The sequence below is a fragment of the Mustelus asterias genome, unplaced genomic scaffold, assembly GCF_964213995.1.
Source record: "Mustelus asterias unplaced genomic scaffold, sMusAst1.hap1.1 HAP1_SCAFFOLD_50, whole genome shotgun sequence".
Taxonomy (NCBI): domain Eukaryota; kingdom Metazoa; phylum Chordata; class Chondrichthyes; order Carcharhiniformes; family Triakidae; genus Mustelus; species Mustelus asterias.
The window spans coordinates 484,016-496,101 of NW_027590123.1; the positions used below are offsets into that span (position 1 = coordinate 484,016).

Below are 12,086 nucleotides of genomic sequence, written 5' to 3' on the forward strand. Positions count from 1 at the left end.
CCTCCAACCAATCCGAGTGAATGAGGGGCGGGACCTGAAGCATGCGCAGTGCGGGTAATGGCGACGGACAGACGGACGGTTTTCATGTGGAAGCGAGATCAATACGAGGTAGAGGGCGGCGTGCGGGGAATGATAAATGTGGCGGGTGGGTGGAGAGACTTTGTAAACATGTTGTTCAAACCCAAACCCCGGAAATGAACTTCCCGGTTCCCCCCCTTTGTACCAAATGGAGCGGCAGCTTGTAGTGTTAGACCCGGGCTGACTGCCGCCATTGAGGCTGCATGTGGGAGGCCGGCAGGGATTGTGATCGGAGAGTGAAGCCCTGACGTCACAATGGAATGGGTGAGGGTGTGACGTCACAATGGAATGGGTGAGAGTGTGACGTCACAATGGAATGGGTGAGGGTGTGACGTCACAATGGAATGGGTGAGGGTGGGACGTCACAATGGAATGGGTGAGGATGGGACGTCACAATGGAATGGATGAGGGTTCCAGATGAGCTGAGACTGGGCTGGAGTCGGGTGATGACACTGACATGTGGCCCGGTGGCACAGTGGTTTGTGCAGCTGCCTAACAGCGCCAGGGACCCGGGTTCAATTCCAGCCTCGGGTCGCTGTCTGTGCAGAGTTTCTACATTCCCCCCGTGTCTGTGTGGGTTTCCTCCGGGTGTTCCGGTTTTCCTTCCACAGTCCAAAGGGCCCTGGCAGATATATTTAAAATGTTGGTATCCACGGGTGAGGTGCCGGATGATTGGAGGATAGCTCATGTTGTTCCGTTGTTTAAAAAGGCTCAAAAAGTAATGTGGGACATTATAGGCTAGTAACTTTGATGTCAGTAGCAGATAAATTATTGGAAGGAGTACTAAGAGATAGGATCTGCAAATAGTTGGATAGACAGGGACTTATTAGGGAGAGTCCAGCTTTGTGCGTGGTCGGTCATGTTTAACCAATCTATTAGAGTTTTTCGAGCAGGTTCCCAGGAAAGTGGATGAAGGGAAGGCAGTGGATGTTGTCTACATGAACTTCAGTAACGCCTTTGACAAGGTCCCACATGGGAGGTTAGTTAGGATGGTTCAGTCGCTAGGTATACATGGAGAGGTAGTAAATTGGATTCGACATTGGCTCAATGGACGAAGCCAGAGAGTGGTAGTGGAGGATTGCTTCTCTGATTGGAGGCCTGTGACGAGTGGTGTGCCACATGGATCAGTGCTGGATCCATTGTTGTTTGTCATCTATATCAATGATCTGGATGATAATGTGGTAAATTGGATCAGCAAATTTGTTGTTGATACAAAGATTGGACGGGTAGTGTTTAGTGAGGAAGGTTTTCAAAGCTTGCAGAGGGATTTGGACCAGCTAGAAAAATGGGCTGAAAAATGGCAGATGGAGTTTAATGCAGACAAGTGTGAGGTATTGCACTTTGGAAGGACAAACCAAGGTAGAACATACAAGGTAAATGGTAGGACACTGAAGAGTGCAGTAGAACAGAGGGATCTGGGAATACAGATACATAATTCCCTAAAAGTGGCGTCACAGGTAGATAGGGTTGTAAAGAATGCTTTTGGTACATTGGCCTTTATAAATTAAAGTATTGAGTAGAAGAGATGGAATGTTATGATGAGGTTATATAAGACATTGGTGAGGTTGAATTTAGAATATTGTGTGCAGTTTTGGTCACCTAATTACAGGAAGGATATTAATAAGGTTGAAAGAGTGCAGAGAAGGTTTACAAGGATATTGCCGGGACTTGAGAAACTGAGTTACAGAGAAAGGTTGAATAGGTTAGGACTTTATTCCCTGGAGCGTAGAAGAATGAGGGGAGATTTGATAGAGGTGTATCAAATTATGATGGGTATAGATAGAGTGACTGCAAGCAGGCTTTTTCCACTGAGGCTAGGGGAGAAAAAAACTAGAGGACATGGGTTAAGGGTGAAGGGGGAAAAGTTTAAAGGGAATATTAGGGAGGGGGCTTCTTCACGCAGAGAGTGGTGGGAGTGTGGAATGAGCTGCCAGATGAAGTGGTGAATGCGGGCTCACTTTTAACATTTAAGATAAACTTGGACAGGTACATGGATGAGAGGGGTGTGGAGGGATATGGTCCAGGTGCGGGTCAGTGGGACGAGGCAGAAAAATGATTCGGCACAGCCAAGAAGGGCCAAAAGGCCTGTTTCTGTGCTGTAATATTCTATGCTTCTATGTGCCGGTTAGAAAGATTGGCCATGATAAATTGCCACTTGCTATCAGGGGGTTAACAGGGAAATATGTGGATAGGGCCTGGATGGGATTGTTGTCGGTGCAGGCTCGATGGGCTGAATGGCCTCCTTCTACACTGTATTTTATTATTCATTATTATTAATTAATTACTATTAATGATTCTATGAATGAAGGTGGTCTTGATGATGATGTGACATGTGGCTGGAAGCTCATCTTGGGATGAACTATTTCACCCTGGTTGTGAACAGCCTGGTTCAGCCTCAGACAGTTGCCAGGAGGAGAGATAAAGTTGTTGGCGAGGGAGTGGAGTTTGTAGTGGGGACTGAACACAATGGGTTCAGTCTTCCCAGTATTTATATGAAATAAATTTCTGTTCTTTCAGTACTGGATGTCAGACAAGTCAGGATGGTGTGTGAGTTGGATAGGAACTTGGAGCTGATGGTGTTCACAGGGTTTGGAAATTCTGTCAAAGTTCCTGTTGAGTTATAGATGTATAAAATCTCTCTCCTCACCTCCGGCCTCTCCTAATTCTCTATGTTTCCACTCAGAGTGTGGAGATGCCGGCGTTGGACTGGGGTAAGCACAGTAAGAAGTCTCACAACACCAGGTTAAAATCCAACAGGTTAATTTGTTAGCATAAGCCACTAGCTTTCGGAGCGCTGCCCCTTCATCAGGTGAGCGGGAGTTCTGTTCACAAACAGGGCACAAAGACACAAACTCAATTTACAGAATAATGGTTGGAATGCGAGTCTTTACAGGAAATCAAGTCTTAAAGGTACAGACAATGTGAGTGGAGAGAGGGTTAAGCACAGGTTAAAGAGATGTGTATTGTCTCCAGCCAGGACAGTTAGTGAGACTTTGCAAGCCCAGGCAAGTGGTGGGGGTTACAGATAGTGTGTCATGAACTCAAGATCCTGGTTGAGGCCGTCCTCATGTGTGATTGACAGATCCATGCTCACTGCTTCTTGCCCTGGATGCAGAGAGCTGAAAATTTCCATGCAGGCTGCCAGACAGATAAATGTCTACATTACTGGAGTAGAAATGTGTGGAATATACAGACTGGATTCACTTCATTCCCTTCAGTTGCTGCAAGTCCCCAATTTCCCCCAGAATGAGAAGAGAAATGGAAAGGGGGAAACATTGATTTCCTCCCAGGTGTTGTACAGAGGAGGAAGTTTCACTCTGAAGCTCATTGGTCAACTTCCACATTGTGATGTCACAATGGAGCCCTGCCTGAATCAGCCAATAGGAATCACTCTGCTCCGCGGTGACGTCTCCGGGTTCCAATCGCAGGCCCGGGCGCGCGGACCCGGGAGACCCGCCCCCACCATTGTTCCCCTCCCCCTACACCACATCGAGCCAAAGTTTCCAGGCAACCGCCTGACGGCTCCGGACAGAGCGAGAAGCCGCTCGGTGAGCTCCCCCTCCCCCCGGCCCAGGACTGCGCATGTGCGGGGGAGAGGGGAAGCTGCACATGTGCTGGGGAGAGCCCACCCTCTGATCTTCATACTGAGGTGTTGACCAATATCTTTAACTTCTTAACCAACTATCTACCACTGTTTGTTGATTGGCCAGACCTCCTGTTCACAGATTCGGGTATCTCAGCCGCTGAACACCAGCGGTGCTGGAATAAGATTAATTCTAACTCATTCTGAGTAAATATTCTCACCAGGTCCTCTGTTGGGGCCCTGCTAAGCAGCTTTACTGGTCCGTGATTGCAGAAACTGAGCAGTCACAGGAATGTGGTCAAGATAGTCATGTCCCATAATGCCTCACATTCAATCTGCAGTCCTTCAATTATAACAGAATATGTGGCTGTATGTAGCTGCCTCAGACATGGTCAACCCCAACACTGCCTTCCTGAACTGCTACAATGCCGAAGGTGTAAGTACACAGTAAGAAGTCTCACAACACCAGGTTAAAGTCCAACAGGTTTATTTGGTAGCAAACGCCACTAGCTTTCGGAGCGCTGCTCCTTCGTCAGGTGAGTGGGAGATCTGATCATAAAAAATCCTGTTTTGTGAACAGAACTCCCACTCACCTGACGAAGGAGCAGCGCTCCGAAAGCAAGTGGCGTTTGCTACCAAATAAACCTGTTGGACTTTAACTTGATGTTGTGAGACTTCTTACTGTGTTTACCCCAGTCGAACGCCAGCATCTCCACATCGTGTAAGTACATCCACAGTGATATTTGGGAAAGATTTCCAGCTACACATTCCAGACTTTCACTGGACTGAAGGTGGATTCCAGATTGATATATTCCATTCAACCACACCCAAGGTGAGTTATTCCAATTCCTTTATTGTCCAGGACAATATATTTACAATATCTTTAAAACAGAAATTAAACATTCCCATTTGATTTCAGGTATTAACATATTCTGTTAGTTTATTCTTTATTGTCGATGTCAGGCTGGGGTTGGTCCTCTTGGAGCAAAGGAGGTTGAGGTGAGATTTGATAGAGGTGGACAAGATTCTGACAGGTTTAGATAAGGTGGACAAAGAAAAGCTGTTCCCATTAGTTGATGGGACAAGGATGAGGGGGGCACAGATTTAAGGTTTTGGGTCAGAGATGCAGGGGCGGATGTGAGGAAGAATATTTTGATGCAGTGAATGGTAATGACGTGGAACTCGCTGCCTACGAGGGTGGAGGAAGTGGAGACAATAAACAATTACAAAGGAAATTGGATGAGCATTTGGGAAGTTTCAAACAGAAATAGTAACTCTTAACTTCCTCACACCCTGTCACTCTGTGATCCTTGTGAAATTTGAAACCAGGTATTCGCAACAAGACTCAAAGAGCATCAGCCCACTGGAGGCAAAATCATGAGACCGGCCAGTCCAGCAGAAAGAAACCCTCTGACCCTCCCCATTGACCAACTGTGAGAATGAACAAAATGTCCTGATGTAATTGAGAGCAGAAACAATAACAGCAGAATCCAACCCCTGTGAACTTGTTGGTGCCTCAGCAGCTGTGATGAAATTCTGAACCCTTTTTATACACTCAGCAGGTGAACGGTTTCTCCCCAGTGTAACCTCACTGATGTCTCAACAGGTGGGATCACTGAGTGAATTCCTTCCCACACTGAGAGCAGGTGAACGGTTTCTCCCCAGTGTGAACTCGCTGGTGTCTCCGCAGGTTGGATAACTGACTGAAACCCTTCCCACACTGAGAGCAGGTGAACGGCCTCTCCCCGCTGTGAATGCGCTGATGTGTCCGCAGGACGGATGACTGAGTGAATCTCTTCCCACACTGAGAGCAGGTGAATGGCCTCTCCCCAGTGTGAACTCGCTGGTGTCTCTGCAAGGCGGATGACACAGTGAATCCCTTTCCACACTGAGAGCAGGTGAATGGCCTCTCCCCAGTGTGAACTCGCTGGTGTGTCTGCAGGTCAGATGACCGAGTGAATCCCTTCCCACACTGAGAGCAGATGAATGGCCTCTCCCCAGTGTGAAATCGCTGGTGTGTCCATAGATTGGATAACTGGTTGAATCCCTTCCCACACTGAGGGCAGGTGAACGGCCTCTCCCCAGTGTGAATTCGCTGGTGTCTCTGCAAAGTGGATGACACAGTGAATCCCTTTCCACACTGAGAGCAGGTGAACGGTCTCTCGCCAGTGTGAATTCGCTTGTGTGACTGCAGATGGGGGGACCGAATGAATCCCTCCCCACATTGAGAGCAAATGAATGGCCTCTCCCCAGTGTGGTTGCGCCGATGAGCATCCAGCCGACATGGGGCTCTGTATCTCTTTCCACAGTCCCCACATTTCCATGGTTTCTCCATGGTGCAGGTGTCCTTGCCTCTGCCTTGGGTGGACAATCAGTTGAAGCCTTGTCCACACACAGAACATGTGTACAGTGTCTCACCGCTGTGAATGGTGTGATATTTATTCAGGCTGTGTAACTGGTTAAAGCTCTTCAGTCAGTGCACTGGAACACTCTCACTTGAATGTGGAAGTGTGTTGGTGCTTTTTCAGTCAGATTGATGTTTGAAATCTTTTCAAATCTTCCAGATTCAATGGCCGATGATATTCAGGTCCCAAGGAATATGACTCTGCCAGATCTCGACGTGACGTTCGAGATTTTAGCCTGTGATTCCTCTTTCAATATCCTGTAAAACAAGTTGACACAAGTCATCAGTGTCAGTACAGGATCGAAATTCAGAACAGACAATTCCAGTTTCTGTGGAACATTCTTTCTCTCTCAATCCCCAAAAGCTGTAAATCTCCATCCCACACACTCTCCCTCCATTCTCACTCTGCTGTATCTAATATTCACCCTCCCAATTCTCCTCAAGGTGCTGATTGAGGCTAATTGACAGATCCATGCTCACGGCTTCCTGTCCTGCACACAGAGAGCTGAAAATCTCAATGCAGGCGGCCAGACAGATATATGCCCATATGACTGGACTAAAAATGTGTGGAATATACAGACTGGATTCACGACCTTACCCTTCAGTTGCTGCAAGTCCCCAATTTCCCCCAGAATGAGAAAAGAAATGGAAAGGGGGAAACATTGATTTCCTCCCAGATGTTGCAGAGGCGGAAGGTTTAATCTGAAGCTCATTGGCCAACTTCCGCATTGTGGCGTCACAATAGAGCCCTGCCTGAATCAGCCAATAGGAATCTCGCTGCTCTCCGGTGACGTCACTGCGGTTCCAATGCGCAGGCCCGGCCGTCCCCACCCGATGTTCCCCCTCCTCCAGCCAAGGTTTCCAGGCAACCGGCTGACAGCTCCGGCCAGAGCGAGAAGCCGCTCGGTGATCTCCTCCCGCCGGCCCGGACTGCGCATGTTCAAGGGAGAGGGAAGCTGCGCATGTGCGGGGGAGGTGCCCACCCGCTGACAAAGATACTGAGGTTTTGACCAATGGGAAGAGTTGGAGGACCGCAAGGAGTCTGGTCCTCCAGTCAATCAGAGCTCCCCATTGTCTGAATGCGGAAGTTGGTTGGCCAATGAGCTTCAGACCAAACCTCCTCCTCTGTTCTGTCAGTTTATTTTACTATTTATTGCCAATTTATGTACATCTGTGCTTTAAATCCTTGATGGATACAGCATCACACGAATCCTGTGCCCAATAGCCTTAGCGGGCAGGTTACTCCTGAACTTGACACGCTTAAGAGCAGGAGGTATCGCTTCTCGGCCTTTTGGCGAAGATCAAGTGTAGTATTGACATGCTGTGCTTGGTTGAAGTCATTTGGTTACACTTTAGCTTCAATTGAAGCAGTTTTTAAAAGCGGCATCTCGGAATGCACAATGAATAGTCAGATCCTCGGAGGTATAGAGGATCAGAGGGACCTTGGTGCGTATGTTCATAGATCTCTGAAGACAGTAGGATAGCGACATAAGGTGGTTCAGAAGGCACATGGGATACTTGCCTTCATTAACCGAGGCATTGAATATAAGAGCAGGGAGGTTATAATGGAGCTATACAAAACGCTGGTTGGCCACACTATGGTGGAGTACTGTGTGCAGTTCTGGTTGCCACACTATAGGAAGGATGTAATTGCACTGTAGAAGGTGCAGAGGAAATTTCCCAGGGTGTTGCCTGGGCTGGAATGTTTCAGCTATCAAGAGAAACTGGATAGGCTGGCGTTGTTTTTCTTGGAGCAGAGAAGGGTGAGAGAGACCTTATTGAGGTGTATAAAATTCTGAGGGGCACAGATGGAGGGGGACAGGAAGGAACTTTTCTCTTTAGTAGAGGGGGCAATAACCAAAGGCATGGATTTAAGTTCAGGGGCAGTAGGTTTATAGGAGATGTGAGGAAAAACCTTTTCACTCAGACGGTGGTGGGAATCTGGAACTCACTGCCTGAAACATTTGAGAAGTATTTAGATGAGCTCTTGAAATGCCAGAGCATACAAGGTTACGCACCAAGAGTGGAAAATGGGATTAGAATAGAAAGGTGTTTGATGGTCGGCGCAAACACGATAGGCCGAAGGGCCTCTTTCCATGCTGTCAAACTCTATGACCACCCTCACAGGCAGCAAGTTCAAGACCATCATCAATCACAACCCCCTGTATCTTCACTAACTGAAACAATCCATTTAAAACATTCTTAGTCGAGGAATATAGTCATATTTCTGTTCGGCCGGAAGCCTGCATGGAGATTTTCAGCTCTCTGTGTCCAGGACAGGAAGCAGTGGGCATGGATCTGTCAATCAGCCTCAATCAGCACCTTCAGGAGAATTGGGAGGGCGAATATTAGATACAGCAGAGTGAGAATGGAGGGAGAGTGTGTGGGATGGAGATTCACAGCTTTTGGGGAATGAGAGAAGAAAGAATGTTCCATAGAAACTAGAATTGTCTGTTCTGAATTTCTATGCTGTACTGACACTGATTAATTTTTCAAACTCGTTTTACAGGATATCAGAAGGTGAGGATTTACAGACAAAAACTCAAAACAAACATCACGTCAGCATTCAATTTATCAGGACCTGAATATCACTGACCTTTGATTCTAGAAGGTGAAATGTTTCACTGTTCTTTCTGCTTCAGAAGATTCTCAACATCAGTGTGACTGGAAAAGCACCGAGACACACACACACCCGAGTGAGAGTGTTCCAGTGCACTGAGTGTGGAAAGAGCTTTAACCAGTTACACAGCCTGAAAATACATCGCAGCATTCACAGCGGGAGAGACTGTACCCGTGTTCTGTGTGAGATTTAACTGATTGTTTAACCTGGAGAGTCACAAGGACACCCGCATCAGGGGAAAACCGTGGAAATGTGGGGACTGTGGAAAGGGATTCAATGTCCCATCAGAGCTGGAAATTCATCGACGCAGTCACACTGGAGAGAGACCGTTCAGCTGCTCTGATTGTGGGAAGGGATTCACTCAGTCATCCAGCCTGCAGAGACACCAGCGAGTTCACACTGGGGAGAGGCCATTCACCTGCTCTCAGTGTGGGAAGCGATTCACTCGCATTTCCCACCTGCTGAGTCACAAAGTCACTCACACCAATGAGAGACCCTTTAAATGTACTGACTGTGGGAGTGGATTTAAAAGTTCTCGAGAACTGATGTCCCACCAACGCACTCACACTGAGGAGAGACCGTTCAGCTGCTCTCACTGCACAAAGAAGTTTAGAACGTCATTTCACCTGCGGGAACACCAGCGAGTTCATACTGGGGAGAGGCCATTCACCTGCTCTGTGTGTGGGAACGGGTTCACTCAGCTATCCATCCTGTTGAGACACAATCTCATTCACACCAATGAGAGACCCTTTAAATGTTCTGACTGTGGGAGCAGATTCAAAAGCTCACGGGATCTGGTGTCCCACCAGCGCATTCACACTGAGGAGAGACCGTTCAGCTGCTCTCATTGCACAAAGAGATTTAAATGGTCATCTGCACTGCGGATACACCAGCGAGTTCACACTGGGGAGAGGCCGTTCGCCTGCTCTGTGTGTGGGAAGGAATTCACTCGGTCATCCAACCTGCAGAGACACCAACGGATTCACCAATGATTATCGAGTTGGTTTCTGCTGTTATTGCTGCTGTTAATCACATCCAGGACTGAACCATGTTCATTCTGACAGTTGGTGAAGTGGAAGGTTGAAGGGTTTTCTTTCTGCTGGACTGGCTGGTTTCACCCCTCTGCTTCCAATGAGCTGATGCTCTTTGAGCCTGGGAGAGCACATTTCCAATGAAATAAGAACAAAGAAAATTACAGCACAAGAACAGGCCCTCCGAGCCTGCATTGGTCATGCTGCCTGACATAACTAAAACCCCCTGCCCTTCCGGGGACCACATTCCCCTATTCCCATCCTATACATGTATTTGTCCAGATGCCCCTTAAAAGTCACTACCGTATCCGCTTCCACTACCACCCCCGGCAGCGAGTTCCAGGCACCCACCACCTTCTGTAAAAAATCTACCTCGTACATCTCCTTTAAACCTTGCCCCTTGCACCTTAAAGCTGTGACTCTTCCACCCTGGGAAAAAGCGTTTGACTATCCATTCTGTCCATGCCCCTCATAATATTGTAGACTTCTATCAGGTCGCTCCTCAACCTCTGTTGTTCCAGTGAGAACAAACCAAGTTTCTCCAACCCCTCCTCATAGCTAAACAAACAAATAAACAAAATGATCCACAAAATCTGATGAAAGACATTTACTTTATCCTGGATAGTAAATAGTGTTTTTCCTCCACTGCAGGTAGATCTAAAATAAATACAGAAAGAACTGGAAAAACACAGGTCTGGCAGCATTTGTGGAGAGGGAAACTGAGTTAATGTTTCCCATCCAATGTAACTCTACTTCAGAACTAGAGGGAGAAATGTGATGGGTTTGATACCGGTGAGAAAGAGGGGAGGGTCAGGTCGAACAAAAGGGAAAGTCAGGGATTGGTTAGAGGGCGACGAGATTAAATGTCAAAAATGTCCTGGAACTAAAGGCAAAGGGAGAGGTAATGGTTGTAGTGAAGAAAGAAAGCAGTTTTGTCACTAGATTAATTGTATCCTCAATTACTTGCCCCATTTTCTGTCATTATCAGGAATACAATAGAATAATTTCACACCATCCCTTTATCTGATTCTATACAATCCCTGTACAAATGTTGAGGCTAATCAGAGCTGGAAGGTCTCTCTCGCCAGTACATTTATCTTCACTGCACATTCTTTACATACACAGCAATTAAGCTTTTACATTTGACTGCAAATAAAACTCAATCTTTCATTACAACTACTGACTTATTATTGATTCATTAACTTTAACTCAATTATGGCTCACTACTTATTCACCCATCTGTTACTGACTGGTAGCTAATTGTTAGAGTAATCTTTAATTAATACATTTGGTTAATACAAGATACAATGGTTCAAAAATATACTTTGTGAAAGACACAAAGCTTTCTTACTAATCTTGATCAGGTTGAACAATCAGCCTCATTCTTGAGCCAGACTTTAGCAGAATATAATGTCCTCTAGCTTATCAAAATGATTGAAGAATTCCTTAATTGCTTGCTCAGCCGTGTCTGGAGGCTTTTAGCTTTATGATATAAAGATCTCATCACATGTTAGAGTTTAACATGGCTTCCTTGACCTAGTTATATTTAACTGTTAATACAGATGAAAGTGATCATTTTCATTTCTGAGGCACCCCTACATTTACCCACATCACAACAGTGACTACACTTCAAAATAACTTGACCGTAAAACACTTTCCAAGATCTTGTGGTCATGCAAGAAGCTGCAGAAATGTAATTTCCTTTTTAGAAATAGTCCCCAACTTGGATACATCACACTCAGTCCGCTCATTGAGATCATTAATAAAGACTGAGTCTTAATTTTGAGTAACAACCATGTCTTTCACTCCGTTTCCAAATCCCCTGTGAAAATCCAAACACAATATATCGTGAAATTATTTGGTTTAAAACAGAATGAGTTGTTGTGATTTGGAATTCACTGTCAGAAAATGGTGCAGGAAGCAAATTAAACTGGATCTTTCAAAAGGGAACTGGACAGATTCGAAATGAAATATGGGATTAATGGAAGATCTTGTTCAAAGGGATATCATGGGTACAATGGCTGGAATGGCCTCCTTCTCTGCTCTCAGATTCATTTGCATCTGATGAAAGTGATAAATATCTGGAACCCACTTCCGGCAAAGGGGAGAAGCAGAGATGATGGAATCTTTCCAAAAGGAAATTGGATGGGCAATTGAGGGAAATAAACCTACAGGGGTCTGGGGATCGACGGGGCAATGGTTTGATTCACAGGGAACGAGCATGGACTTAATGGGGCAGGTGGCCGCATTCATGACCCTAATTCCTGACTGATCTAAAGAGAGTACAACCTGATGTGTAACCATAAAGCAAATGAAGACAGCAGCAAAGGCTGATGGTTAGAAGAGCTAACTCTGTATCAGGCTGAGTAC

At 46.3% G+C, this 12,086-nt stretch overlaps 2 protein-coding genes across 3 annotated transcripts in view; both read left to right on the plus strand.

Moving 5' to 3' along the window:
- The window catches only part of LOC144483231 (uncharacterized), a 192,866-nt gene that overhangs the window by 163,085 nt on the left and 17,695 nt on the right, over positions 1 to 12,086 (plus strand). The gene's annotated exons all lie outside the window — the stretch shown is intronic.
- On the plus strand, positions 48 to 10,890 carry LOC144483242 (uncharacterized). 2 transcript variants are annotated; one of them, XM_078202023.1, is made up of 2 exons: positions 48 to 108; positions 8,575 to 10,890. In XM_078202023.1, exon 2 carries the CDS (start codon positions 9,231 to 9,233, stop codon positions 9,675 to 9,677), a length of 447 nt encoding a protein of 148 aa, XP_078058149.1. In that variant the 5' UTR covers positions 48 to 108; positions 8,575 to 9,230; the 3' UTR covers positions 9,678 to 10,890. The 2 variants fall into 2 exon arrangements, with proteins under 2 accessions (XP_078058149.1, XP_078058150.1); XM_078202024.1 differs by lacking the exon at positions 48 to 108 and adding an exon at positions 273 to 342 and having other exon boundaries at positions 8,575 to 10,884.

Coding starts and splice junctions, on each gene's coding strand:
- LOC144483242 (XM_078202023.1), top strand. CDS start 9,231: ATGTCCCACCAACGCACTCACACTGAGGAGAGACCGTTCAGCTGCTCT.